This window comes from Hylobates moloch, unplaced genomic scaffold (assembly GCF_009828535.3).
Source record: "Hylobates moloch isolate HMO894 unplaced genomic scaffold, HMol_V3 SCAFFOLD_2, whole genome shotgun sequence".
In the NCBI taxonomy this organism is placed as follows: Eukaryota; Metazoa; Chordata; class Mammalia; order Primates; family Hylobatidae; genus Hylobates; species Hylobates moloch.
Genome location: NW_026652277.1, coordinates 15,258,605 through 15,285,279, shown reverse-complemented (window position 1 = coordinate 15,285,279; position 26,675 = coordinate 15,258,605). Strand labels below are relative to the sequence as shown.

The window sequence follows — 26,675 nt, the reverse complement described above, 5'->3', positions numbered from 1 at the left end:
TTCTTACAAGAGATATTGCTGACACCGCTAGTATGCAGTAGCAAATGTCATGGCAAGTCTGTGTGACAAAAGATGATTTTGATTAGCTGACCAGAGGGTCTGGACTCAGAGTTTGCTGCTGTTCTCGCTGCATTTCAAAACGGCCTCTAAAAGCTTCGTGTTAGACTTGTTTTCAAGGATGATTTCAATGTTCAATGTCTATTTACATATTCAGGGTATTTTGGGTAATGAAAAGTGTGTTATTTAAACCACTTGGGAAGAAAATACAATAGAATTATGCAATAACTTAAGTGAAACTTTGTTTTTTCATAATTCTAATTTCCACAGCTGCCAAGCAGTAGTGAACTAGAAATAGAAAAAAGTCTGGTTAATCTGTGGCACAAATAGATTTAAATTTCCAAACTGAAGAATTTCCCATAATATATTTAGAACCATAAAGTCTACAATAAGTAAAATTACTTAATTACTTCTTAATGGTTAGAATTCAGAATACTGCCTTAAAAACACACACACACATTTTTTTAGTTGACTGATCCTCCCCAGATGTGAACTTAATAAAATGGCCTGGAAACTGGGGTTCAGCCTCTGGTGAACAAGTCCCTTAAGCTCAGTCGTGGGTTTAGTGGTGATGCTCCATTCCAGGAAATGAGCCTGACATTTGCCTGTTTATATCTTTTATGTGTGGTTGCAGTTTAAGTTGTCTTATCATTATATACAATCGGCCAGGACTTTTCAAAAGCATCATGGGAACAATTCTGCCTCCTCCTGCTTTGAAAGCAGAATTTTATCATATCCTTTCCAGCTCTCACATTTGGAAAGCTTCAAAAGCTAGTCAGAACCTACCCCATTACCATCATCTTGGTGCTAGAGCTCGTCCATCGAATCAGAGTGAGATCTGATGTTAAAAAAAGAAGAGGCCTTCTCTTCCTGACGACACCTGAATATAAACATGACCTGTTGGTGGTGATGTGGCTGTGTCTCGGTTTGCTAAAAGCTGCCTAAGTTTTTAGTGACTTCAGTAAAAGCATAATAGGATTATAAAATGCAGATGGAAGCTGCCTTCAAAACTCAGTTACTGGTTGAGCCTCTTTGCGAAGTATGTTTTGTTTTCCTTATAGCACATGCATTTTGAAACTCATGCGTTTTTAAAAGTTGTTTCATATCTAATTATATTTTCTGGAGAGAAAAAACCCCAGCAAACTTAAAAAATAATTTTGCCACTGTTCAAAGAAGTGTTGTTAAACACACACCTTCTATCTAGACACTCTTAATGCATTTTGTAAATATCCATGTCATCTCCTAATTGCCTGTTTATGAACTGGCCAACTTCCTTGGGTCTATATTCAGGGTACTGTGGGTAATGAATATTTATTTAAACCGGTCTTTTAAAATACTCTCCAACTCCTTGTCCGAGTTAGCTGGTGAGTATGCAGTGAATATATGCTTATTTTAATGCTAACTTAAGAAATAAACCGTAAGGAAGATGAAATTACTGCCAAGCCGGTGTATGGTATGATGCATCCCAGAGCCAAACACAAATGCTGTTTCGATTATGTGTTTCTCTGCATTATTCATGCCAGTTCTTCTCTTTATTAGCAAGGAAAATCAGGAGCTGGCTGTGCTGCCACTTCCTATTTAATGGGCAATGAACATGATATACACAGAGATGTTAAGGAATTTGTCAAAGGTAGAAGCTGCAAAATGAACACAGTTCAATACCTTTTTGGTTTAGCCATTTAAAAAAGTGTTAGTTTTGGCTGGGCACGGTGGCTCACGCCTGTAATCCTAGCACTTTGGGAGGCTGAGGTGGGCAGATCATGAGGTCAAGAGATGGAGACCATCCTGGCCAACATGGTGAAAACCCCGTCTCTACTAAAAACACAAAAATCAGCTGGGTGTGGTGGCGCACACCAGTAGTCTCAGCTACTTGGGAGGCTGAAGCAGGAGAATCGCTTGAACTGGGGAGGCAGAGGTTGCAGTGAGCTGATACTGAGCCACTGTACTCCAGCCTGGCAACAGAGGGAGATTCCGTCTCAAAAAAAATAAAAAAATAAAAAATAAGTGTTAGTTTCTCTGATATCTATTGTATTTCCAGATAAAGTGTCTCTTCGTAGATAGTTGTTACATTACTATTGATCATAAAAGATCTTAGCATTTCTCTGTACAAATGGTTACGATTCTGCAGAATGAATACACTTGTATCCTGAATGATCAGGTTAGTAATGTGTGTTGCTCCTGTGATATACAGAATGTTTTTTATGATCATGTATTGTAATAATACGTCTGAGCAGATAGATTTAAATCACATGTCCCTGTGTTTTAGTTCCAACAAGGACAATCCAGACAGCAATTTTGTGAGCCTGCAAATCAACATCACTGCTGTAGTGCAGGTGGAAATAAGAGGGTAAGTAGTAAGCAACGCATTGTAATAGTACAATATCCTTCTGTATGCAGAGTTAAGATAAAATACTAGTGAAAACGATGTGGAATTTTCCTGATGCATTAGAGATCACAGTTCATCGTGGATATTAATTTTCACTCTTTTCTATTGATCATTATTAGCCTTCCATTGGAAAGCAGAGTAAACCCTAAATAATAATTAACTCCAAGAATATCAAAACAAGAAATCACTTTATGCCAGGTGCAGTGGCTCATGCCTGTACTCCCAGCACTTTGGGAGGCCGAAGTGAGCAGATTACCTGAGGTCAGGAGTTTGAGACCAGCCTAGCCAACATCGTGAAACCCTGTCTCTCCTAAAAATACAAAAATTAGCCAGACGTGGTTGTGGGTACCTGTAATCCCAGCTACTCAGGAGGCTGAGGCAGGAGAATCACTTGAACCCAGGAGGCAGAGGTTGCAGTGAGCCAAGATCGTGCCATTGCCCTCCAGCCTGGGTGACAAGAGTGAAACTCCATCTCAACAACAACAACAAAAAAAATCACTTTATTCCCCAAATTGACAGTGCAGTAATCAAACTATAAAAACCAGTTGATAAGAAGCCAGGTAAAATAGACAACCAAGTGATTCCCTGAAAAAAGTCTCAATTCTCCAATAATTATTTTAGCATAATGACATTTTAGCCTTACCACGCCACATCTGGAGTTTAATAAATGACTAGCTCTCAGATGCAAGGGTCGATTGGATCTATATTTTATATCATTTTTCTTTGATCCTATTCTTTAAGGAAGGTGCCAATAAGCAATCAGTTGAGAGACAGGGGGAAAAGGGTCAAGGAAATGACTACCAGCTGCAAAATCCATGCCTGGGGGAAAAAGAAATCAGAAATGGGTTGTGTGTAGTTCTTATCTGGCATGAAATTGGACTTCATTGATTTTTTTCTGATGATTCTGGTTTTTCAGAACAATCATGGATTTGGCTAAAAATGTCAACTGGTATTTTGGACCAAGTTGTCACTGAGGTTCCAGAATCCTGGTTTCCTTCCTTTTCCACGGTGGTTTACAAGCTTTGGTGATGACAGCTGGTATTTCAGTAGGCAGAGCCAGTGCTGCCATGGGTCCTGCCCTGCTGTCCTGGTGCCGCTGGGGTGCCCCCTGGCGGATTAGAGAATAATAGCAATGTCTAACATATACTGTTCCTTTCTTGGTGCTACTCCAAGTTAGCCCATCTTAAAATGAGCTAGTAGCCTCCTTGTACAGGTGAGGGAATTGCTGCACAAGGAGTTGAAGGTTAAACTAGAAAATGCCAGAATGTAAATATAGGCGACTGTCTCCAGAGCTTGTGCTCAGAAATGATCATGCTATCCTGCCTGGGATATAGTTTTTTGAAACTTACCTACATAAAATCGTATTTTATGTATGTTTCTAATTTTTTTCCATTCAAACCAATGTTTTTGAGATTCATTTTGGTGCATGTGCCTGTAGTTCACTCATGTCAACTGCCCGAGTGTTACACTGTAAAACTATACCATCGTTTATCTTATTTTACTTTATTTTGAGACTGGGCCTCACTCTATCACCCAGGCTTATCTCGGCTCACTGCAACCTCCACCTCCTGGGTTCAAGTGATTCTCGGGCCTCAGCCTCCTCAGTAGCTGGGATTACAGGCATGTGCCACGCCCGGCTAATTTTTGTATTTTTATTAGAGACAGGGTTTCACCATGGTGGCCAGGCTGGTCTCAAACTCCTGACCTCAGGTGAATCTGCCCACTTCAGCCTCCCAAAGTGCTAGGATTATTACAGGCCTGAGCCACCATGCTCGGCCAAAATATACCATAACTTATTTATGTATTCTACTCTGGATGAAAATGTGAGGCTTTTATTATTTTCCTTTTTGCAATTGTTTTTTGTACATATCTTCCAGTACACATGGGGAAGAATGTCAGCAGAGGATATACTTAGAAGTGGAAATTCAGGATCAGAGAGTGTGCTCTATTTAACTTTACTACATAATATCAAACTCTTTTTCAAAATACGTATGCCAAATTACACTCCCGTGACAAGTGGGTGAAGTTTCCACTGTACCACACTATCAGCTTACTCTCAACATCATCTGGTTTTTGAGCCAGACTGGTGGACAAGAAATGGTACCTTGCAAGAAATAGTACCTCACAAGAAATGGTACCTCACAAGAAATGAAGGTTTAACTTGCGGTCCCCTGATTCCTAAATGAGATTCAGCAGCTTTTTAATCTTTGTTGACTCTACTCTTCCTGGGCAGAGAAATTCTTGTTCAATTTTTTACACATATTTCTTTTCTTTCTTTCTTTTTTTTTTTTTTTTGACAGTTTCGCTGCATCACCCAGGCTGGAGTGCAGTGGCACGATCTCAACTCACTGCAACCTCTCCCTCCAGGGTTCAAGTGACTCTCCTACCTCAGCCTCCCAAGTGGCTGAGATTACAGGCACCTGCCACCATGCCCAGATAATTTTTGTATTTTTAGTAGAAACGGGGTTTCACCATGTTGGCCAGGCTGGTCTTGAAATCAGCCAAGGGAAGAAATACACACTGTGGAATCTGGAAAAGGACCAAACACAGGGTTTCCATCGCTCTCCCCTGTGGAGTTAAGGGATGTTACTTTTCTGCTATTGACGTGTGATAATATGTATGGAGTATCACCTACCAGGGAAGCTCACCCAAGCCTCAGTGGTCAGAGTTTTTACTGGGGTTCTATGACATAGGCATGATTGATTGATCATCTGCCCATGTAATTGATCTCAGTCTCCAAGTTGATTGATATGATGTGACCAAAGCTTCCACTCTGTATCACATTGTTGGTCTTTCTGGTATCTAAATCATATTGTTAGGATATACATTGTGATTCAAGGCCCCAGGCAAACAAAGATATTCCTATCAGGCATAAAATTCCAAGAGGTTACTCATTACCTTCCAGAAGCTGAGGGCAAAGGCCAGACCTCTTCTTGGACAAGGTTAAATTATTTATTACATACTTATGTCTTTCATTTTTTTTCTTCCCTTATTGCATAGACTAGAACCACCAGTGCATGATCAGTAGAAAAAGAGACATCTTTGCCTTGTTCAATTTTACAAGAAAACCATTCAGCCTTTTACTATCAAGTTTGATGCCAGCTGCAGGGATTTTGTGGACACCCTTTATCAAGTTGAGGATGTTCTCTCTTATTTCTACTTTCTTCTTGAGAATTTTTAACATGAATGTATGTTTAGTTTTTTTCAAATGCTTATTCTGTATATATGAAGATGGTTAAATTGTTTTCCTTTTTTATTCATTGAAGTGGTGAACTGATTAATTTTTGGTTTTGAATTTTAAACGAATCTTGCACTCTGGAGAATAAACACATTTAGTCTTGATGATTATCCTTTTTAGATACTCTGGGATTCGACTTGCTAAAATTTTGTTAGTGACTTTTACGTCTATGTTCTTAAGAAGTACTGCTCTGTAGTTTTCCTTTCTCGTTATATCTTTTTCTAATTTGGGTATCAGGTGAATGCTTGCTCCATAAAATGATCTGGAGGGTTTTGTGGGGATTTTTTTGTAGGAAGGTTTTGAACAAGTCAACTTCATTCTTAGATGTAAGGCTATTTATAATATCTATTTCTATTTGAATGGGCTTTGGTAGTTTCTCATTAAAGGAATTTGTCTATTTCATCTAAGTTGTTACATGTATTGGCATAAAGTTGTTCACAATATTCTCTCATTGTCCTTTTAATAGCTGTAGGATTTCTAGTGATGCCTTCTCCATCATTCTTGATATTGGCAGTTTATATCTTCTCCTTTTTTCTTTCTTTTTCTTTTTTTTACTTTTTCTGATCAGTCTGGCTAGAGTTTAGTGATCTTTTCAAGGAACCCGCTTTTTGTTTTATTAATTTTTATTTATTTTTTCTTTTTTTTCTATTTTATTGGTTTCAGCTTCTCTTGTTATCCTTTCTCGTGCTTTCTTTGGATTTGACTTTCCCATTTCTAGTTCTTCTATGCAGAAATTTTATGCTTGACTGGAGACTTTTTTTGTATATAAGCATTTAGTGCTATAAATTTAGCAGCATACCAACATGTTGATATGTTGGGTTTTTTGTTATAACTCAGCTCAAAATATTTTCTAGTTTTTTTTGTGATTTCTTCCTTAGTCATGAGTTGACTCATGGGAAGTAACTTATTTGATTTACAGATATTTGGAGCTAATCTAGATGTTTTATTTTTGTTGACTTCTAATTTCATTCTCCTACCTCTCTCGATGAGAAAATTGCTATTTTTAAAAATCAGAGAAAAAAACACAAGTATTATTTTTTACTATCTTATTTTTATATCTTTTCAAAGTTTACAATTAACGTATACGAACTTTTGTCTCCTTCTTTAAGCTTAGTGTGTCTTAGTTTTTCTAGCCAAAAATAAGTTGAAACTTTTTCTTAATTCCAAAATAAATTTAAAATTGGGAAATGTTTCTATTTGTTAGGACATAACTAAATCCAAGACAGCTAATGGCTGAATATAACTGTCTTTATTCGCAATATCCATTTTATGAGATTAATATTTTCAATATTACTGTCATTGCTTACAGTAAAAAAAGAAGGAAATTTCTATTCACTTTTGCCAATTATCAAAACAGATCATTAAAATGATTTCTCATATGACAGCAGTTACTTTAATAGCTAGATTAATGTCCAACACTTGACCACAGTTTATTCTCTAAGACTGTGTTAAAATCCTTTTTAGCCATTTACATAGTAAAACTCTTTCCTGCAAATATGCAGCAAAACATTGGTTTCAATGTTTAATACATCAAAGAACAAACAGCTACTGTTTGAAAATCTTCCATGTTCCGTCTCCCGGAAATTTCGTTTTTTTGGTCCATGGTGTTTATTCTGATGTAATTGATCATGCATTATTTTAAGCAGTTTTTTATCTACTGTTTTTTATAATTAAAAAATGGATTCATTTATTCAAGTGGGAAAAAATACTGAGAATTGTTCCATTTCTTTCAAAGCTAGATAACATCATCTTTAAGCAGATTTGTATGCATTTTGTGGTACAAAGGATCAGTTTAGCACATGTCTTTGAGAAGTAAACTTGGCCACAGGAGACAGCACCACATACACTGAGTTCATGAAGAGTAGTGAGAATGCAGATTTTGTAAAATAATCAGGATTGAATGGGTATGTACTAAGAGAGACCACAAACAAGAACAGCCGAGGTTTGCATAGGATACCATCCACAGCAGGTAGAGTCAAGACTGTTCCATACAATACATGGCAGTCTTTGCTATTTGGGAATGATAGGGTTTGAAAACAAAGATTTGAAACAGGATTCACAGCACACTACCAAATCCTCAGATTTGAATTTCCTGATTGCATATATACTTCAACTTACTGAAAACCCAATTCCTTTATTCCAGAGAAATGAAAACTAAAGTTCACACAAGAATCCCTACATAAATCTTTATAGCAGCTTTGTTAATAATGGCCAAAAATTGCAAACAAGCCAAATGCCCTTTGATGGGTTGATAGTTAAACAAATCGTGGTACATCCATCCCATAGAATATCACTCAACAATAAACAGGAAGGAACAATTGACAGATGGACCTTCAGGGAAGTATGCAGAGTCAAAAAAGCCAATCCCAAAAGATTGCATCCTGTATGATTCCAATTATATAACATTCTTGAAATAACAGAATTATATAAATGAGGAACAGATTAGTGGTTGCCAAGAGATACGGAGGAGATAGGGACAGAGGGAAGTGGATGTTCCTGTAGAAGGGGATCTTTGTGGTGATAGAAGTGTTCTTGACTATGTCAATGACAATATTCTGGTTTTGATATTATATACACTATCACATTTTGGTTTTGCAAGCTGTTACCATTGGGGAAACTGCTAAATGGCATATGGAATCTCTCCATATTATTTCTTACAACTACATATGAATCTATAACGATCTCAAAATAAGGTTTAATTTTAAAAACAACTAATTCCTTGCTTCTCCCAAAATTCATTTCTCATGTTTATTGCTACCATTAACAGTACCCCAGTCTTCTTCTTATCTGAGGGTGTCACTGGGATAACGTTCTATCTTCCATCTTAGGATGGAAGGCTATGCAGTGCGGGTCGTAAGATTACCACACTGGCTGTTTATCCCAGGCAAATTAGTTCAATATATTCTGTGTTGCTTGCTTGATTTCTTCCTTCTTTCTAAAAAACTCACTTTGAAAACCATGAGGCCAGGTACGTTGGCTCACGCCTGTAATCCCAGCACTTTGGGAGGCCAAGGCGGGCAGATCACGAGGTCAGGAGATCGAGGCCATCCTGGCTAACACAGTGAAACCCCGTCTCTACTAAAAATACAAAAAGAAATTAGCCAGGTGTGGTGGCGGGCACCTGTAGTCCCAGCTACTGGGAGGCTGAGGCAGGAGAATGGCGTGAACCTGGGAGGCGGAGCTTGCAGTGAGCCGAGATCGCACCACTGCACTCCAGCCTGGGTGACAGAGCGAGACTCTGTCTTTAAAAAAAAAAAAAAAAAAAAAGAGAGAGAGAGAAAGAAAACCATGAACATTGTTTCACTGATTTAGCTGAGATCTTTAGAGAATCATTCTTTACCATGGTTTCCCTGGATTTGAAGTAGTCTTCAGTGGGTAAATAACTGAGTTTTGTGAGCCATGCTTTTAAAATGATTTTGACATGATGTTTTGATAAGATTATATATTGCTTCATAGACTTCTATTTGATTTTTGTTACAGAACTGTGCCAGGAAATTTAAGTCGTCTTCACTAAATACCACTGAAGCTTAGGAGCCCCCATGGTGCATTTTATTTTAGAAATAGAGTAGATGGCCACACTGACTTCCACAATGGTTGAACTAGTTTACAGTCCCACCAACAGTGTAAAAGTGTTCCTATTTCTCCACATCCTCTCCAGCACCTATTGTTTCCTGATTTTTTAATGATGGCCATTCTAACTGGTGTGAGATGGTATCTCACTGTGGTTTTGATTTGCATTTCTCCTCAGGGATCTCGAACTAGAAATACCATTTGACCCAGCCATCCCATTACTGGGTATATACCCAAAGGACTATAAATCATGCTGCTATAAAGACACATGCACACGTATGTTTATTGCGGCACTATTCACAATAGCAAAGACTTGGAACCAACCCAAATGTCCAACAACGATAGACTGGATTAAGAAAATGTGGCACATATACACCATGGAATACTATGCAGCCATAAAAAATGATGAGTTCGTGTCCTTTGTAGGGACATGGATGAAACTGGAAAACATCATTCTCAGTAAACTATCGCAAGGACAAAAAACCAAACACCGCATGTTCTCACTCATAGGTGGGAATTGAACAATGAGAACTCATGGACACAGGAAGGGGAACATCACACTCCGGGGACTGTTGTGGGGTGGGGGGAGGGGGGAGGGACAGCATTAGGAGATACACCTAATGCTAAATGACGAGTTAATGGGTGCAGGAAATCAACATGGCACATGGATACATATGTAACAAACCTGCACGTTGTGCACATGTACCCTAAAACCCTAAAGTATAATAAAAAAAAAAAAAAAAAGAAAGAAATAGAGTAGATGGTACTTAGGATCTGAGTTCTAGATCTCACCTGCAACTAACCCTCTACTTCTCCATACAACAGCCTTCCTTTCTTGTATAAAATGAAGGGTTTTGATGATATCATCTCCATAGTACTGGTCAAGATTCAAATACATATGATTCTAGGATCCTAGGGAATTTGTGGCCAGTCCTGTGGATTGATGACCATAAAAACAAAAGTTTTCAGAGAAAATGTGTTCAGCTTCTGTGCTATGTTTGTTCTCTATGCAAATTAATAAATAAATACACAAATAAAAGTTTCCCTAGAACCTCACAATGGACAATGGATAGTGAACACGAACTCAACTCTCTGTTGCCAAGCTGAAGAACTCCAGCTTTGGGTGTTGAGATTGTCAAGATTAGAATAGAAACCCAGGCTCTCTGGGCTTCTCTCTGATGAAAGAAGCCTGTCATGATTTAATCAAACCAAGTCAGATAAGGGAACATAGTATAATGACAAACCAATATAAACATAGAAATGTTCGCGGTATCAGCCCAGCAAAGTTGTGCCCTGTTCTTCTTATTTAACATTGCACAGTAAGGACATATGCAAAGAGCTATGCAATTTAGCAACATTTCTGTGGGTTGTCTGCTTTTAAGATATACTCATTCCTAGAAAACAATGCAGCCAAATTAACTTTGACCAAAAGCATTTGAGATGTTTTCCGAACAATTGTGGTACACAAACCAAAGAGTTTATCATAATTTTCCAGATGAAGAAAGAGAGATATACAGAAATTAAATTACTTGCCCTAGGGTAAGAATATAACCCAATAAATTTTGCTAACATTTGAAGTTGCCAGAGGCCACGTTAATTATTGGATACCTTTAAAAGGGCACTATGACATCTGATTGCCAAAAGAGATGTTTTCTGTTGAGGTTACTTTTAGTTGAAAGTCTAGGAATTCTTTTAAAGACACGTTTTACCTAAAAACTGCTAGAAAACATTGGTTTGTTTTGAGGACTACCCTTCTTAAGATTTTATAAAAATAATAATTTAGCTTGTAATCAGCTTTTTATATAAAATAAGGCCATGTATTGTATGTCATTTATCCAATGCTCATTTTCTAGGTGTACGTTGCAGGGAAAAATAATCATATGTCAAGTTAATATCCTACTTCCTTGATTACGCCATTTAACTCTCTGTCCCTCTCTCACACTTGAGATATCTATAAGACCACTCTATAACTCAATCACACTTTATTTTGTTCTGGCTCTGGGCCTGGCTTTCCCGGGAAGCCAAAGAAATATAGGAAGGAGGAATGTACAATGACCACTCTTCCACTCTGACGCCTTCAACCGGAAACTATATTTCTTCATAACTGGGCATTTAACACAACACACGGCATCCTAGACATTTTTTATCTGCAAAAAAGAATCCCATTTCTTGATATGGCTTAAAGCAGGGATTAAATAACCCATACACACACACACACACACACACACACACACACACACACACACATTCTCACATGTGAAATACATGGATGTATATATTTATATATGTATAGGTTTGGTTATTCATCTCAACTTAGGAACATTCTCCACTCTCTTCTTAGTGCCCACGAGATGAGATGCTATAAAATAGTTGCCCTCTGGGCTGGAGAGCCTACAATAGCAGTTTCAGATCCTTCACCATCACTGCAGTCATTCTACTGGACATCACTTTCAATATTTTTCCCTGTAGGGAATATCTACTCAAATAAATTGAAAGTCACTTTCTTCTGCTTCTGTTAGTGTACTTTCCACTAGTAAAACATTCTTTACCTGGGCCATTGCCAACAATTAACAGGGCATTTCATGTTTCAGAGTGTCACACCCTCTGCAGATTGTTCTGCCCATTCATAACTGGGAACCAGAAGAGGAGCCCCACAAAGAGGAGGAGGTTGGACCATTGGTGGAACATATTTATGAGGTAGCCATTGTCTATGTTAAAGTTGTGTTAGGGGTTTATTCTTACGCTCTGTGCAAATAAATTCTATGTTTTTTTTGTTTGTTTGTTTTGGTTTTTTTTGTTTTTTTTTTTTTGAGACAGGGTCTCACTGTGTCTCCCAGGCTGGAGTGCAGTTGTGCAATCACAGCTCACTGCAACCTCCTCCTTCTGGGCTCAAGCAATCCTCCCATCTCAGCTTCCTGAGTAGCTGGGACTACAGGTGCACACCACCACACCTGGCTAATTTTTGTATTTTTTTCTAGAGACAGGGTTTCGCCATGTTGCCCAGGCCAGTCTCGAACTCCTGAGCTCAACCAATCCACCCACCTGAGCCCCTCACAGTGCTAGAACTACAGTAGATTGCATTTTAAAAGACATCAACCCAAGTTCTGAGCTGCATATTCTGCCTAGGTTCGTGCTGTTGTGCTATCATATCACAGTGGGGTGTAGTGGAGTGTTCTGTTGAATAATCCTGGATATAATCACTTGTTCCTTAGTATGAGAGCCATTACATGGTGAAAACACTGTATCTTGTTACTGTTGTTGTTGTCATTGTTGTTTTTAATTATTTCCGTGTTTTAAAATATTTGGACAACCTAGACATAAAAATGGCTAGCTTCCTAGACATTACTTCATTTTTTCCTATATTTCAGATATCTTTAAAACCCACCCATCTTTTAAACTGAAGGTCAGCAACTAGAAGGTACCAGACAGAAAATGATAAGAACTATTCACTATTGTGCTAAAAATATATATACACATATAAAAGCGCCCGGGTGTGGTGGCTCACATTTGTAATCCCAGCACTTTGGGAGGCCAAGGCAGGCAGATCACGAGGTCAAGAGATCAAGATCATCCTGGCCAACATGGCCAAACCCCATCTCTACTAAAAATACAAAAATTAGCTGGGCATGGTGGCATGAGCCTGTAGTCCCAGCTACTCGAGAGGCTGAGGGAGGAGAATCACTTGAACCCAGGAGGCAGAGGTTGCAGTGAGTCGAGATCGTGCCACTGCACTCCAGCCTGGCGACAGAGTGAGACTGTCTCTAAAATAAAATAAAATAAAATAAAATAAAATAAAATAAAATAAAATAAAATAAAATAAAAAGCACATATAATATATGAGATGGGTAGATGGTACGTAGATAAAAATAATTTTACTTTTCATCCAAAGAACCCAAACTGGAAATGAATATCTTATTCTGAGACTTTAAATAGTTCGTTGATTAGTAAAATATTTTCCAGAAGTGAACCAGTGATGCATAAAAAGAAGCTGATGTTCTTTTCCCATTTCAGGCATTAAGTTGTGAACAGGGAGAGGATCTGTTGACCCATCACCTGAAACATTTAAACTTTTTTCAGTTAGAAGCCAACATATATGGCTGGGCACAGTGGCTCAAGCCTGTAATCCCAGCACTTTGGGAGGCTGAGGTAGGAGAAGCACCTGAGGCCAGAAGCTCAAGACCAGCCTGGCCAACATAGCAAGGCCCAATCTCTAAAAATAAAAAAAATAAATAAACATAAATAATTTTCCAAAAAGAAACCAACATATAGCAAAGGGTTAGTTTAGTAGTTATTCAGGATTTTGTTTGGTTTTGCTCTGGTTTTTTTTTTTGTTGTTTTTTTTTTTAAATAAAGTCAATGCTAGCAGTAAAGAGTAGTTATTCCTATTCATTTTCAAGGGACCAGGCATGGAATTTTGGTAAAACCATGTTCCAAGGCGTTCTGTTTGAGGTTCCTTCTCGATTAATGCCTTCTGTTCCTTTCCTACGTAACTCATGCCTCTAATCTAGTAATTCTGACTATGACTTTCATCTCGAGCTACAAGGGACATGAATAACATCCTCTAAGATTAACAGTAAAGCCTTTTCAAAAGTGATGAACTGTTTACAAACGTAGGGAAGATGCCTCAACTCCTGGGCAGCATCAGCATGAAACCCTCCATCACCCACCCAACCTGTGGCTCAGATTCAGGAGTTTTGTCCAAAGCTGGATCAAAGCTTTGCCTTAAGCTCTTTTGATAGCAAAAGGATAACACAGTCTCCAAGGCCACTCTGATTCCACTCACTGGAAAAAAGAAAAAAAAAAAGCTGTCAAATAATTTAATAAAGCTGTGTGTGCTGGTTTCTGCTCAAGAATGGTGAAACTTTAAAGTTTGAAAATATATTCAGACCCAATCATTCTCAGGGCAGTCTTGCTTCAAATCTTAGCATAAATGTGGATCACGAAAGTTTAGGGTAGTTACTGGTAGTGCAAAAAGCAATCATCAAATATTCTGTACATTGCTAATCTCGTGACTCAAAATATACTACATCAATGGTTGCCAAGCTTCTTTGATAAGGTGAATTAAATAGGCCATCTAATAAGCAAAAGCAATTATCCATTGTTTCATAGATCACTGTAATTTTCAGAACTGAGAAAAAAAGAAAAAGACAGAAGAAAATCCCTGCTGACTTTAAATTTTTAAAACACTGGAATAAATGTAAATGCACTCAGTGTTTTGGGCAAACAATTTTGTGTCCTCCATGTATAGGATTCACGTGTTAAAAAATGTTCATCTCTTTATGAGATGTGGCCTTTCTTGCCTCGAGATTTGCTGATGGAAACAGAAGGAGCTCAGCTTTGAAACACGCACTCGAAATGAACTGTGGTGATCATGGGCCCGCCTTGGTGCTTGATGGATGGACATTCTTCCAGAGGGTGAAAGAGAGTGCATCACATATGGTTGCAATTGACAGTAGTCAAGAAAGCAGAGGCAGATTTCAATGTAAAGAGAGAGTCACTAAGTTCTGAAGGCATAAAATCAAAATTAAAATTTCTAGCGCTATGATTAAATTAACATAAATTTAAAGCCAGCATCATAGTTATCAGACAAGGGTAGTATGATCTTCAACTGAGGAAATCCACTCTTAGAGCTTCACAGATTGAAGAGTTTTCTCTAAAAACCAGCCCATGATACTTTCAGAGTGCTTCCTGCCATATCAACTCTGAATTTTCTTGTTTTCCACAGTCATAGTCCAGCTGACTTAAAACCAACAATACATGCTTTTTAAAATGGGTATAGAGTATTTGGAGTTTGATTTCATCTCTCTGCTTTCTGCTGTGCCATTAGATAACATGTCACTTGTTTACAGCTGCACAATATTGGACCAAGTACCATCAGTGACACCATCCTGGAGGTGGGCTGGCCTTTCTCTGCCCGGGATGAATTTCTTCTCTATATTTTCCATATTCAAACTCTGGGACCTCTGCAGTGCCAAACACATCCTAATATCAATCCACAGGATATAAAGGTAGGAGTCTGGTCTAATCAGTGGCTTTGTTGATTTTATTTTTATGGTATGAAAAAAATACAAACTGGGCTTGTTTAAAAAAGAAGAGTGAAATTGTTTTAAGTTGCTTCAATGATCATTGATCAGACCTTTTCATTTTATAGTTAAAAATCAAGCCTAACTTAAAATATCCCTTCTAACAAATTTAAATTTCTTTTCATTTTATTGCTCATGGTGACTTGTCATTTATTTCACCCATTTTAATAGGCACCTTTTATTTTTGGCTCAATTAGCAGCACACCCAAACCAAAATCATAAATAGACATGTCATGTCTGGGAGAATTAGTATAAAATGCTATTTTTAAAGTCTTTTTGGTCTATTGCCAAATTTCGTAAGGGTCTTTGCCAAAAGAGGCTCTTCCAGCTGCAGCCCATAGCAAGTGGTGAACTGTGATAATTTGCCAAGGGCCATGAGAACTCCCAGAATGGAATGTTCTGGACCCTGTTCTTTAATTGAAGCTTAAAGCCTAGAGCAGTGCTTTTCAAACTTCCTCTGAATCACGTGGCTGTCTGTTAAAATGCGGGGCTGGGGTTGGACCTGAGATTCTGCCTCTCTGCAAGCACCCACCTCCTGTACCTGATGCCGGTCTGTGGGCCCAACTTTCATTAACAAGGCGCAAGGAGCTGATCCCATCCAGATTAACATCCAAATTTGGCTTTCGTGTTTTTCTGTGAAAGAAAGAAATTAATTAGAATAAGGCCTTGAAAATGCCACATTTGTATAAAGAAAAACAAAAGACTACAATATCTTGTAGTCAGATATTGTCCTTAGGAGACAACGTCATGTAAGAACGAACGTTCTCCTAGTAGCTACCAGGACACAGTGTCTCTATTAAAAATGGCACAGCACAGGCTTTATGGAATACCAACACCACCAGCCAGGACACAGCAGGTCCACCCTTACCTCAGCCGGCGACACTGGGTCATTGCTCATTCTGAAAGGCATTCTTTTTCAACCCAACATGCCTTCTATTCAAAGGGAAGACTAAAGGGGGTTCATTAGTAAAGAACTTATGAGACAACAGCCTCCTTCTTTATGTGAAAGTAATACATAAGGCCACTTGTATTACACAAGATTCTTTAAAACACTTCCTTCCTGGATTTTTTTTTCTTATTTCCTCTTTGCTCTTCATTGAGATGATTTTAGATTCTTTAAGGACAGTAGCTTATTGTAAAATAACATCTGCAAATGCAAATGTATAACATTTAAATAATTAACACTTTTACATATCCTGCACTGCATTTAACATGTACTTTCAGTCATAGATTCTTTGAGCACATGATTCTGCAGAGACCTCTAACTCTTTTTGAGTGTAATGTTTAGTTTATATCTGACACTATTTATATATGTTTGTATATATTATGTAACTGGTTTAATGTACACCACACCATGTTGGTTGTGAGTTATTTGTTTTTTTGTGGCATACTGTGACTGGGATAGTACTAATAGATGACTTGTCTTAAATGTTGACAGATTCTTGCAAACCAAGCCATAGTATATACTAAGCACCTGGCGTTCCCTACTCCCCACTTACTCTTTTTTTTTTTTTTTTTTCTGAGATGGAGTTTCCCTCTTGTTGCCCAAGCTGGAGTGCAATGGCGCCAACTCGGCTCACTGCAACCTTCGCTTCCTGTGTTCAAGCAATTCTACCTCAGCCTCCCAAGTAGCTGGGATTACAGGCGTGTACCATCACATCTGACTAATTTTTTGTATTTTGAGTAGAAACGCGGTTTCACCATGTTAGCCAGGCTGGTCTCGAACTCCTGACCTCAGGTGATCTGCCCACCTCGGCCTCCCAAAGTGCTGGGATTACAGGCGTGAGCCACTGTGCCCCGCCCCCACTTATTCTTTAATGTATGCGCTTGAAGAAAAATTCTGTCTGAGGCTAATACTTTTTAAAATGCAATTCAATTATGTTCATTTTCCTAAAACTTTCAATCTGTGGAAATTGAATATAAGATTTAAACACAATATAAAGTAGTATCTCCCTTAAATAACTAATCATAGTAATTTGTGAATTTTTGAAATTCTAAATTCATAGAGAAGTTGAAATGTTATTACTTTCAGGTTCTCAAAGTACTGTCACCTGTACTTAATAAATGCTCCAGAGAGTCTAAAGGAGTTTTTATTAATAGACTTTAAAAAACAGATAATCAAGAGAGTTCATATTAGTGGCTATAAATAATTGAGGGTACTGGAAATTATTCTCCTCTTATGATGCTAAATAATTTTTTGGTGAAGTTGCTATTAACTTACTTGGCAATTTAATTTTTCCTAGAGAATGCAAACATCATCTGTTCTTGATATGACTTGGACTTTAGTGAAAAACAATCTCTTACCCATTGTTATCTTCAATAGAATAAATCTGAGAAATTTTTAATTTTAATAACCATTTTAAATTCAAATTAGCATGAAAATGAACTGCTGTTAAAAAAACAAAACTGTGCCATAGCCAGGCACAGTGATGTTTGTAGCTACTCAGAAGGCTGAGGTGGGAGGATCACGTAAGGCCAGGAGTTTGAGGTCAGCCTGGGCAACATTGCAAGACTTCATCTCTTTAAAAAAAATTATATAGTTAGTTTTATTTTTAGTAAGAAGCAGACAGAGGATGGGCTTACTAAAAGGAACAGGGAGGCAGCAGATATAACATTTGTCAAGGCAAGAATTCAATTCCAGTATCCAATCTTACTTACCAGGGAAGTGAACTAAGGTTCAATTCCTGATTATTTGGTTCTACAGTTTCTTTATAAGAAGAGTGATCTAGGTAGTAAATGTCTCATAAAACAGCTGCATCTGTGAGTAGTTCATGTCTATAAGTTCTTCTCCCTTTCTGAGGATGCTCCAGTCCCCACTGGACTAGCCCCCAAAATGTCCCAGGCCACCGTGGGCCTGTAAGAGAGGCACTCTCTCCCCAGCTTTCTAAAGCTGAGGGATTGGCCATTGCCTTCCTATGTTTTCCTCTTTAATCATTCCATTGATTTCCTTTCAGCAAAATCCCTTTCCCTCGTGTTCAGATACACTTTGTAGTCAACATCCCCCTTCCTTATGTGTTCTTAAGTTGCCTACTTCCCACTGGAAAAACGCTCTCTTCTTCGTTACCTCTCCCTGACCCCCACAGATCTCTAGGGAAAGTTGTGAAAAATAAGCCAGACTTCCTAAGAAGCATTTTAGAGGTCACACACTCCAGGGATCCATTGCCACTAACTCTAAAGCCTTCACAACTTCCCAAATATGCCCTGAGAATCCCTACAAGTTCCCACATACTTCCTAATTTTTCTCAATTAAATCGATTTCCACCTAATGTAATGTGCTGAATGTAAGGTACTTAACAAATGGATTTTCTTCTATTTTTTAAATTACTCATATGGCAGCAGTCCTGGACATTGTTATTTTTCTTACAAATACATACTCTGACGGCATCAAAGCCCTATTGAGGATTAAGTTGGGTTTTTGTGGACTGGCTTGAGAACTGAAACACCATTTAAAACATCATTTCTAAAGAGAAATGCATTCTGAATGCCAAACATCTAGCCTAAAACCTTCTGAAATACAACTGGTCTATAACCTGGATATGCACTCCAAATACAACATAACTCTGAAAGTCTTCTCACATAAGTCTCAGCGTCTGATAAGACCTAAACAAGGTTCAGGTTTTTTTTTTTTTAATCACAGTAGAAACTGGTTACAGTTTGGTTATCTCAGCAAGTTACCCTAATGTCCCCAAAGTTTCAGGAGGAGACATTGACTGCTTTTGTAAGCTACCACTGGGATCATCCTGTAACCTGTGGCTGCTTTAAAAAACAGCAGTGAAAAGTTCTCACCCACAACCATCTCACTTGTTGCCCAAACACAGAGCATTAGCAACTAAATTGGGGTGGGGCAGGGGCAGCCACACACAAATTCTTCTAGAAGTCAGTGATTTCTTATTCTGAATATTTGTCTTGGACCAGGCGCACGGCTTGTGCCTATGATCCCAACTCTTGGGGAGGCTGAAGTGGGAGGATCACTTGAGGCCAGGAGTTCGACAGCAGCCTGGACAACACAGCAAGACCCCATTTCTACAAAAAAATAAAAATAAATTAGCCAGGCATGATGACACATGCCTGTAGTCCCTGGAGTCCCAGCTGCTCGGGAGGCTGAGAAAGGAGAATTACTTGAACCCAGAAGTTGGAGGCTGCAGTGAGCTATGATCACACTACCGTACTCCAGCTTGGGCAACAGCATGACATCCTGCCTCTAAACAAACAAATAAATAAATATTTGCCTCATGTCAGGGTTTATGGGATTCACTCAGCTTGGTTTGTCGACACTTTCAAACCTTAGGGCATGAGGGAAGGTGGAATCAAGGGTAGGCAACAGGGCTGGGGGCTGGAGGAGATCAGGAAAGGTTGGGTGAGCTGCACAACTGGTGTTTCCCCTGTGAGTTGTCCAGGGCCCAACTGAGGTCAGCGTAGGGGCACAGAAGTGCCTTGAGGACATCCCTTCCCGCTTCCTCTTTTGCCTCCCAGTGAAAATGTCTCTGCCTTTGAGTTTCTACTTCTCCGGTGATAGCTTCTGCTTAATCAGGTTCATTTGTGTTTTCTGTACATTTAGGGGCATAAGCAGATGCCCGGGAAGGGTCTCCCTCCAGGCTTCAGGGTCTAGGTCAGAGACAGAGGATTTTAATATGGCACCTTACTCGCATTGTACCATCTACAATGTTTTGAAATGTTCAACTGTCTGCAGCATCCAAAGTAATCCATTAGAGCTAATTTTTTTCCAGATCCTTCTTGGAATAAAATTTTAGAGTTGAGTAAAGTATTTCTCAACTAATCTAAAGCCAGTACAATAATTAGTTCAAACTATCAATTTTCTTAGTTGATGGGCTTTATCCTAGGGTTTGGAGAGTCCTGCACACAGACTGTGATGAGATAAGATAAGATAAGATAAGATGAGATAAGATGAGATAAGATAAGATAGGATAGGATAGGATAAGATAAGGTTGAAAAAGTGAAACCTGTTGAGGAGCCAAAAGTTTCATGAGTAAAGGATTTTTCTTTTTCTTGAGATGGGGTCTCACTCAGTCAGTCTGGAGTTCAGTGGTGAAATCTCAGCTCACTGCAACCTCTGCCCCCTGGATTCAAGTGATTCTCCTGCCTCAACCTCCTGAGTAGCTGGGATTGGCACCTGCCACCACACCCGGCTAGTTTTTGTATTTTTAGTAGAGATGGGTTTTCACCATGTTGGCCAGGCTGGTCTCGAACTCTTGACCTCAGGTGATCTGCCCTCTTCAGCCTCCCAGAGTGCTGGGATTACAGGAGGGAGCCACTGCACCCGGCCTCTTTTTTTTTTTTTTAAGACAGGGTCTCACTCTGTTGCATGGGCTGGAGTGCAGTGGCACTATCTCTGCTCACTGCAACAACCTCTGTCTCCCAGGCTCAAGCAATCCTCCCATTTCAGTCTCCCAAGTAGCTGGGACTACAGGCATGTACCACCCCGCCTTGCTGATTTTTGTATTTTTTTTTTTTGGAGAGATGGGGTTTCACCATGTTGCCAAGGCTGGTCTCAAACTCCTGAGCTCAGGCAATTCACCCACCTCAACCTCCCAAAGTGCTGGGATTACAGGCGTGAGCCACCATGCCTGGCCTAGGATTTTTCTTTAATTGGCAAGATTTTGTAATAGACAGCGAAGTGTGAGATGCAGAGGGAAAAGTCTTAGATGTGAGACCATACCTAGGAGAGGAAGACCGATAAGATGCCCACATATAACCTATGTTAAGATTATGGAACACCATTTTGGGCCCAAGTTCAGGAAAACTATCCTGAGATAAAAGTGACCTGAAAGACTTAATAGACTAAGAAGAGCTTAACACGAGAGAAAGCCCATGCTGTTTGTAAACGCTGCTGTGAGAGCCATGGAAAGCTGGAGGCTGCCGCCGAGAATGTCTCCTGAAACAGACCAGTCTCATGGGAAGTCCAAATTACAACCAGATAGTACAAACATGGAAAGCGGAGACACAGACACCGTCCATTAGAGATGAGAGTTTTAGAGTTATGTTTTAGCATGAGTGGGCCCGCAGACAGTGGCTTGGCAAATTTGCACAGTTTTGTCTTACCCTTAAGGGTACTTTCTTCTTCCTAACTGCCTTCGTGTGCTGGTTTTCCTTAATTCAGAATGCAGGTGCTCTTGTTACTTCCTGGCACAACAGTTCCTGGTTCTCTTTCCCTCTGTCTCTCACTCACGTGCACGCATGCGCGCGCACACACACATACACACCCCTTAAAAATCAAGACATATGGCAGGCACAGTGGCTCATGCCTGTAATCCCAGCACTTTGGGAGGCTGAGGCAGGAGGATCACTTGAAGTCAGGAGTTCAAGACCAGCCTGGCAACCATGGCAAAACCCCATCTCTACTAAAAGTACAAAAATTAGCTGGGCATGGTGGTGGATGCCTGCAGTCCCAGCTACTCAGGAGGCTGAGGCAGGAGAATTGCTTAAACCCGGGAGGCGGAGGTTGCAGTGACCCGAGATCACATCACTACACTCCAGTCTGAGTAACAGAGCAAGACTCTGTCTCAAAAAAAAAAAAAAAAAAAAAAAATCAGGACACAAAAGGAAGAAGATTATTTAGTATATCTTTAACTCCTGATTTCTTTGTGGAATCATTTTGACAGCCTTGACCACAGGAACCGTAATTTATGTCCTAGCTAAAGCATTATTTGATGGCTGTTACTTGCCTCTTCAATACTCAGCTGTCTTCTATAAACTCTCCTCCCAGAAAAAAAAAGAAAAAAAAAACAACTTAGCTGTTTATTATTTTAGAAGGTCTGATCAGGAAGACAGTAGTCAATTTTAATTTACTTCCTCTCCAATTGTGACGTGCTAGTGACATCGATGGCTTGCCTCTGGACCTGGTCAGTCTGTCCTAGGTATGCTTTCTCTTTCTTATGGGAATGCTACCTGTGATAGAAGAATTGTATTTGCCTTTTTAAGAGTGCCTGAAGATCCAATTCTCGACCATCAAAAAGAATTGTGCAGCCTGAGATTTTTACCTTCTCTTTGAGATCGTCTTCAGGTTTGCACATATATTTTGGAATGTAAAAACACCATGTTCAAATACTAAGAAAGCGTCAACATCACCAGTGGAGTGAGTTGATTCTTTTGGTTATGCTTTGCATGAACTTTTCAGGAGGTTCAAAAAGTGGGGGTTTTCTTTCCCTACAAATCCTCAACATTCATGTCTTCAAGAAAATTACATGGTGGACTGCCCCCCGGGGCTTGTCTCCACTTCGGTTTAATTAAAGGCAAAGTACATGAGAGTTGTCTGTTGTTTCTTGTGTGCTAGGAATACCTGAAATCCAAAAACAAATTACAAACAAGAAAAAGATAGTGTGCATTGCTCCTGTTTAGGTTCACAGGGCCCTTCATCTAATTTCACTCAACTCCTTTTTTCAAATGCCGCATTTCCGACTGTATTGCACATTCTGGCTGCACAGTATCCCTTTAATCCATAAATTTAAACCTATGACACAGTGAAGAGTTTGGTAAAGAATGATGAAAATAGAAAATTCCTGTTGGGCTAAATTCTGAGTAGCAGCTGTAGAAACAAACATGTTTACCAACAACTATTTCCTTATTGCAGAAAGAAGTCATTTTCATTTGTTCTGCAGAAGACACTTTAGTGGTGACCACCAGGTTCTCCTAGCACTTAACAAATTGCCCTGGGAACTGTCTGCCTATCATGGATGCTAAGAGGCCAGCATCCTCCACCCTCAATGGAAAACCATGGCCTGTAGGTTCATTGTCAATTGTGAAAGAGGCTCCAAATGTTCATGTAGAAAATGGGCTTTAATTGTTGTTTAGATTTCTTGGGTAGCTTCTTCCTTTTTGTTTTGTTCTGTTTTTAAATAATTTCTGGAATGTCATTTCAGAAAGCTGGTTTGCAAGCTATTTGGAGACCTTTTGACTATGGTGTTTAAGAGTGGCATTCCTCTATTTGTAAAACAGTGTCACAAAAGAAAGAGATGTGTTCCATCAACCCCTGCCACGTGACACTGTCATTCTGTAGCTCAAAGTAAGCCCTGTGTTTTATTGAGAGACCACTTAAAATGTTTGTGAATGACAATCTACCCCAATAGGACATGTTCTTTATTTGTACACAAGATACATCTGATGAAACCACACCGGAAGTTAAAGAGTTTTCTTTGGAGTATTGGTTTTCGTTTTTGTTTTTGTTTTTGTTTTGGAGACAGCCTCAGTCACCCAGGCTGCTGGAGTGCAGTGGCACTATCTCGGCTCATGGCAGCCTCTGCCTCCCAGGTTCAAGCACCTCTCCTGCCTCAGCATCCTGAGTAGCTGGGATTACAGGTGTGCACCACCACCAGCCCGGCTAATTTTTGTATTTTTGTTAGAAATGGGGTTTTGCCATGTTGGCCAAGCTGGTCTCGAACTCCTGGCCTCAAGTGATCTGCCTGCCTTGGCCTCCCAAAGTGCTGGGATTACCGGCGTGAGCCACCGCACCTGGCTGTTTGGGCTACTGTTTTAGCACTACCACTACTATTACTGCTTACCGCTAATAATAATAATAATAGGCTATAGCTTGGAAATAAAGAGTCAGTCCCTCGTTTTTTATAGTGCCTCTTCTCTGTAGTTTGGTTAACCACAGAGTTAACCTCTGTAACATAATTGTCAATAACCTATAAAAAAAATTCACGTGATTCATCTCAAAGCAAAATCTACATGTTCAACCACATGGTATATGACAGAAAACATATGAGAGAATTTTAGCTAGCGATTTCCACAATTCTTAATTTTCTGTCTAAGCTCACTTTTTATCTTATGCCATCAAAACCGTTCTATCAGATCCTCGATCATTGGCCATCTGTATTAGGCCATTCTTGCCTGGCTAGAAATACCTAACACTGGGTAATTTATAAAGAAAAGAGGTTTAATTGGCTCACGGTTCTGCAGGCTGTACAGGAAGCATGGAGCTGGCACCTGCTTGGCTTCTGGGAGGCCTGAAGGAGCTTTTACTCATGGCAGAAGACAGAGTGGGGAGCGGGCACTTCACATGGCGAAAGCAGAAGCAAGAGAGAGAGGGTGGGTGGGCAGGAAGTGCCACACACTTTTAAACAACTAGATCTCGTATGAACTCAGAGCGGAAGCTCACTTAGCACCAACCAGATGTCCCATGCCATTAATGAGGGATCCACCCCCGTGACCCCAGCATCTCCCATCAGGCCTCACCTCTCACATTGGGAATTAAAACTTGACATGAGATTTGGGAGGACAAATATACAAACCATAACAGCATCCTCGATCAACTGTGGGGCTTCCCCTCCTCCTCATTGTGCCAGGCTCTGCCATGGTTCTGGGATGTCCCAGCGCCTACAGGGCTGGGCTATCCAAGGCCTCCCCTCCCATCCATGCACTCCACGTCCCAGGGTTTCTGCCACTGGTCTTCAACAACACCTCAAGCTACCCTGCCTCCAAAACATTCGACTCAACTTTCCTTTCTCCTCCAATTCAGTCTCCTATTTTTATGATGGTCTCACTTGTTCTCTTTAAGAAAATTTTTCTTCCCTGGTGTAAATGCTTTCTCTGACACAGTTACCCCATCCCACTCTCAGGACTTCCTCTGGCCACACCTTCTTTCCTGCCAAGCCTGGACTCCATGATGAGTTACTTGAAACACGCTTTTACAAGCCCCCATAACCTCCTGTTTCTAATATCCTTCCAAGCCCCAGCCCTGAAAATCTCAGTAATGCACAGTCCCACAGCCTGGTTTCTCTACCCCATAGCCTGATGGCGCCATGACAGATTGATGTCGGCGCACGTTCACGGAGCCGCCAGCTTCGCAGGGGCATCTGCCATTGTGATGATCACTCCTCCCCATCCTCCTCGTTGCCTTGTCTAAACCTTCACCACTCTCTCTGTCCTTCCTACGCAATAGCTCTATCATTACTATTAGGAATGATCCATTTCCCCATCCCAAACCCCTCCCCACCTGATAGGGTTAGGCTTTGTGCCCCCACACAAATCTCACCTTGAATTATAATCCCCATAATCCGCATGTGTCAAGGGAGGGACCAGGTGGAAGCAATTGAATGACGGGGGTGGTTTCCGCCATGCTGTTCTCGTGACAGCGAGTGAGTTCTCACGAGATTTGATGTTTTTATAAGTGTCTGGTAGTTCCTCCTCTGTTCATTCTCCCTCCTGCCACCTTGTGAAGAAGGTACCTTGCTTTCCCTTCACCTTCTGCCATAATTGTAAGTTTCCTGAGGCCTCCCTAGCCAGGCAGAACTGTGAGTCAATTAAACCTCTTTCCTTTATAAATTACCCAGTCTTGGACAGTTCTTTATAGCGGTGTGTGAATGGACTAATACACCACCTCACCCTTCCACATACCCCTAATCATCTCTCTTCCATCCTCAATTTCTTTCTAACACTTCCAGAGAAAGGAGGATTATTCCTCCAGCTCCGTGAATTAACTTTGCTACATCAAGTATCCCCGTTTCCCGTATCTTCAACCTCTTCCTCTCTCCTTGGACATTCCTTGGGTTCTATAAACCTTGTTTAATTTCTCCCATCTTCAAAACAAACAGTAAGTGCAGTAATTTGACTCTGTATTCTCTTCCAAGAAGGGACCTCTTTCCCCTTTCATTTATAGCCGAGCTGTGCTTGCTATCCCTACTTTTTCATTTCTCATTTACTTTTTTTACAATTTTACATTTTTGTACATTGTTCATAATTTTTATGTTAAGAATGCTAAATGCTCATCATAAGAATATACCAAGCAATATGGAAAAACATAAAGAAGAGCATTTTAAATATCTAATAGTGTTACCACCTCTTTACTGTTATTTTTTCCATTTATTTATGCATTAACTTATTTTTCCACGACATCCATAAACATTTTACTATTTTATATATATATATATATATATATATATATATAGCCAACGGAAAAGGAAACTTGGCCAGGCACAATGGCGCACGCCTGTAATCTCAATGTTTTGGGAGGCTGAGGCAGGAGGATCACTTGAGCCCAGGAGTTCAGGACCAGCCTTGGCAACATAGCAAGACGCTGTCTTTACAAAAATGAAATTCACCAGGTGCGGTGGGATGTGTCTGTAGTCCTAGCTATTTGGGAGGCTAAAGCAGGAGGATCACCCTGCTGTAATGACCTTCGATTGTACCCACTGTGCTCCAGCCTGACCAACAGAGTGAGACCCTGTGTATAAAAATGAAAAATAAATAAGGAGACCCTTTTAAAATCTACAAATTATCATACCTAAAAAGAAATAAGCAAAACTTCCTTAATATCATCGGATCTCCACTACTCTAACACTTTGAGGACTGCCCTTCCAGATTATTTCTATTTATAGATCTACAG

General features: G+C 39.8%; 1 protein-coding gene and 1 long non-coding RNA gene across 2 annotated transcripts in view; one reads left to right on the top strand and one right to left on the bottom strand.

The window, feature by feature from the left end:
• LOC131382060 (uncharacterized) overlaps positions 1–25,409 on the bottom strand; it is a 28,436-nt gene extending 3,027 nt beyond the window's left edge. Inside the window, exons 1-2 of the long non-coding RNA XR_009211214.1 lie at positions 25,326–25,409; positions 15,867–15,967 (exon numbers count right to left, since the gene is read on the bottom strand). This is a non-coding gene — a long non-coding RNA (uncharacterized LOC131382060). The remainder of the gene's footprint in view (positions 1–15,866; positions 15,968–25,325) is intronic.
• The window catches only part of ITGA8 (integrin subunit alpha 8), a 204,543-nt gene that overhangs the window by 136,269 nt on the left and 41,599 nt on the right, over positions 1–26,675 (top strand). The window contains exons 23-25 of the mRNA XM_032163020.2: positions 2,324–2,404; positions 11,843–11,948; positions 15,101–15,259. Coding sequence (XP_032018911.1) covers positions 2,324–2,404; positions 11,843–11,948; positions 15,101–15,259 — 346 coding nt within the window. The remainder of the gene's footprint in view (positions 1–2,323; positions 2,405–11,842; positions 11,949–15,100; positions 15,260–26,675) is intronic.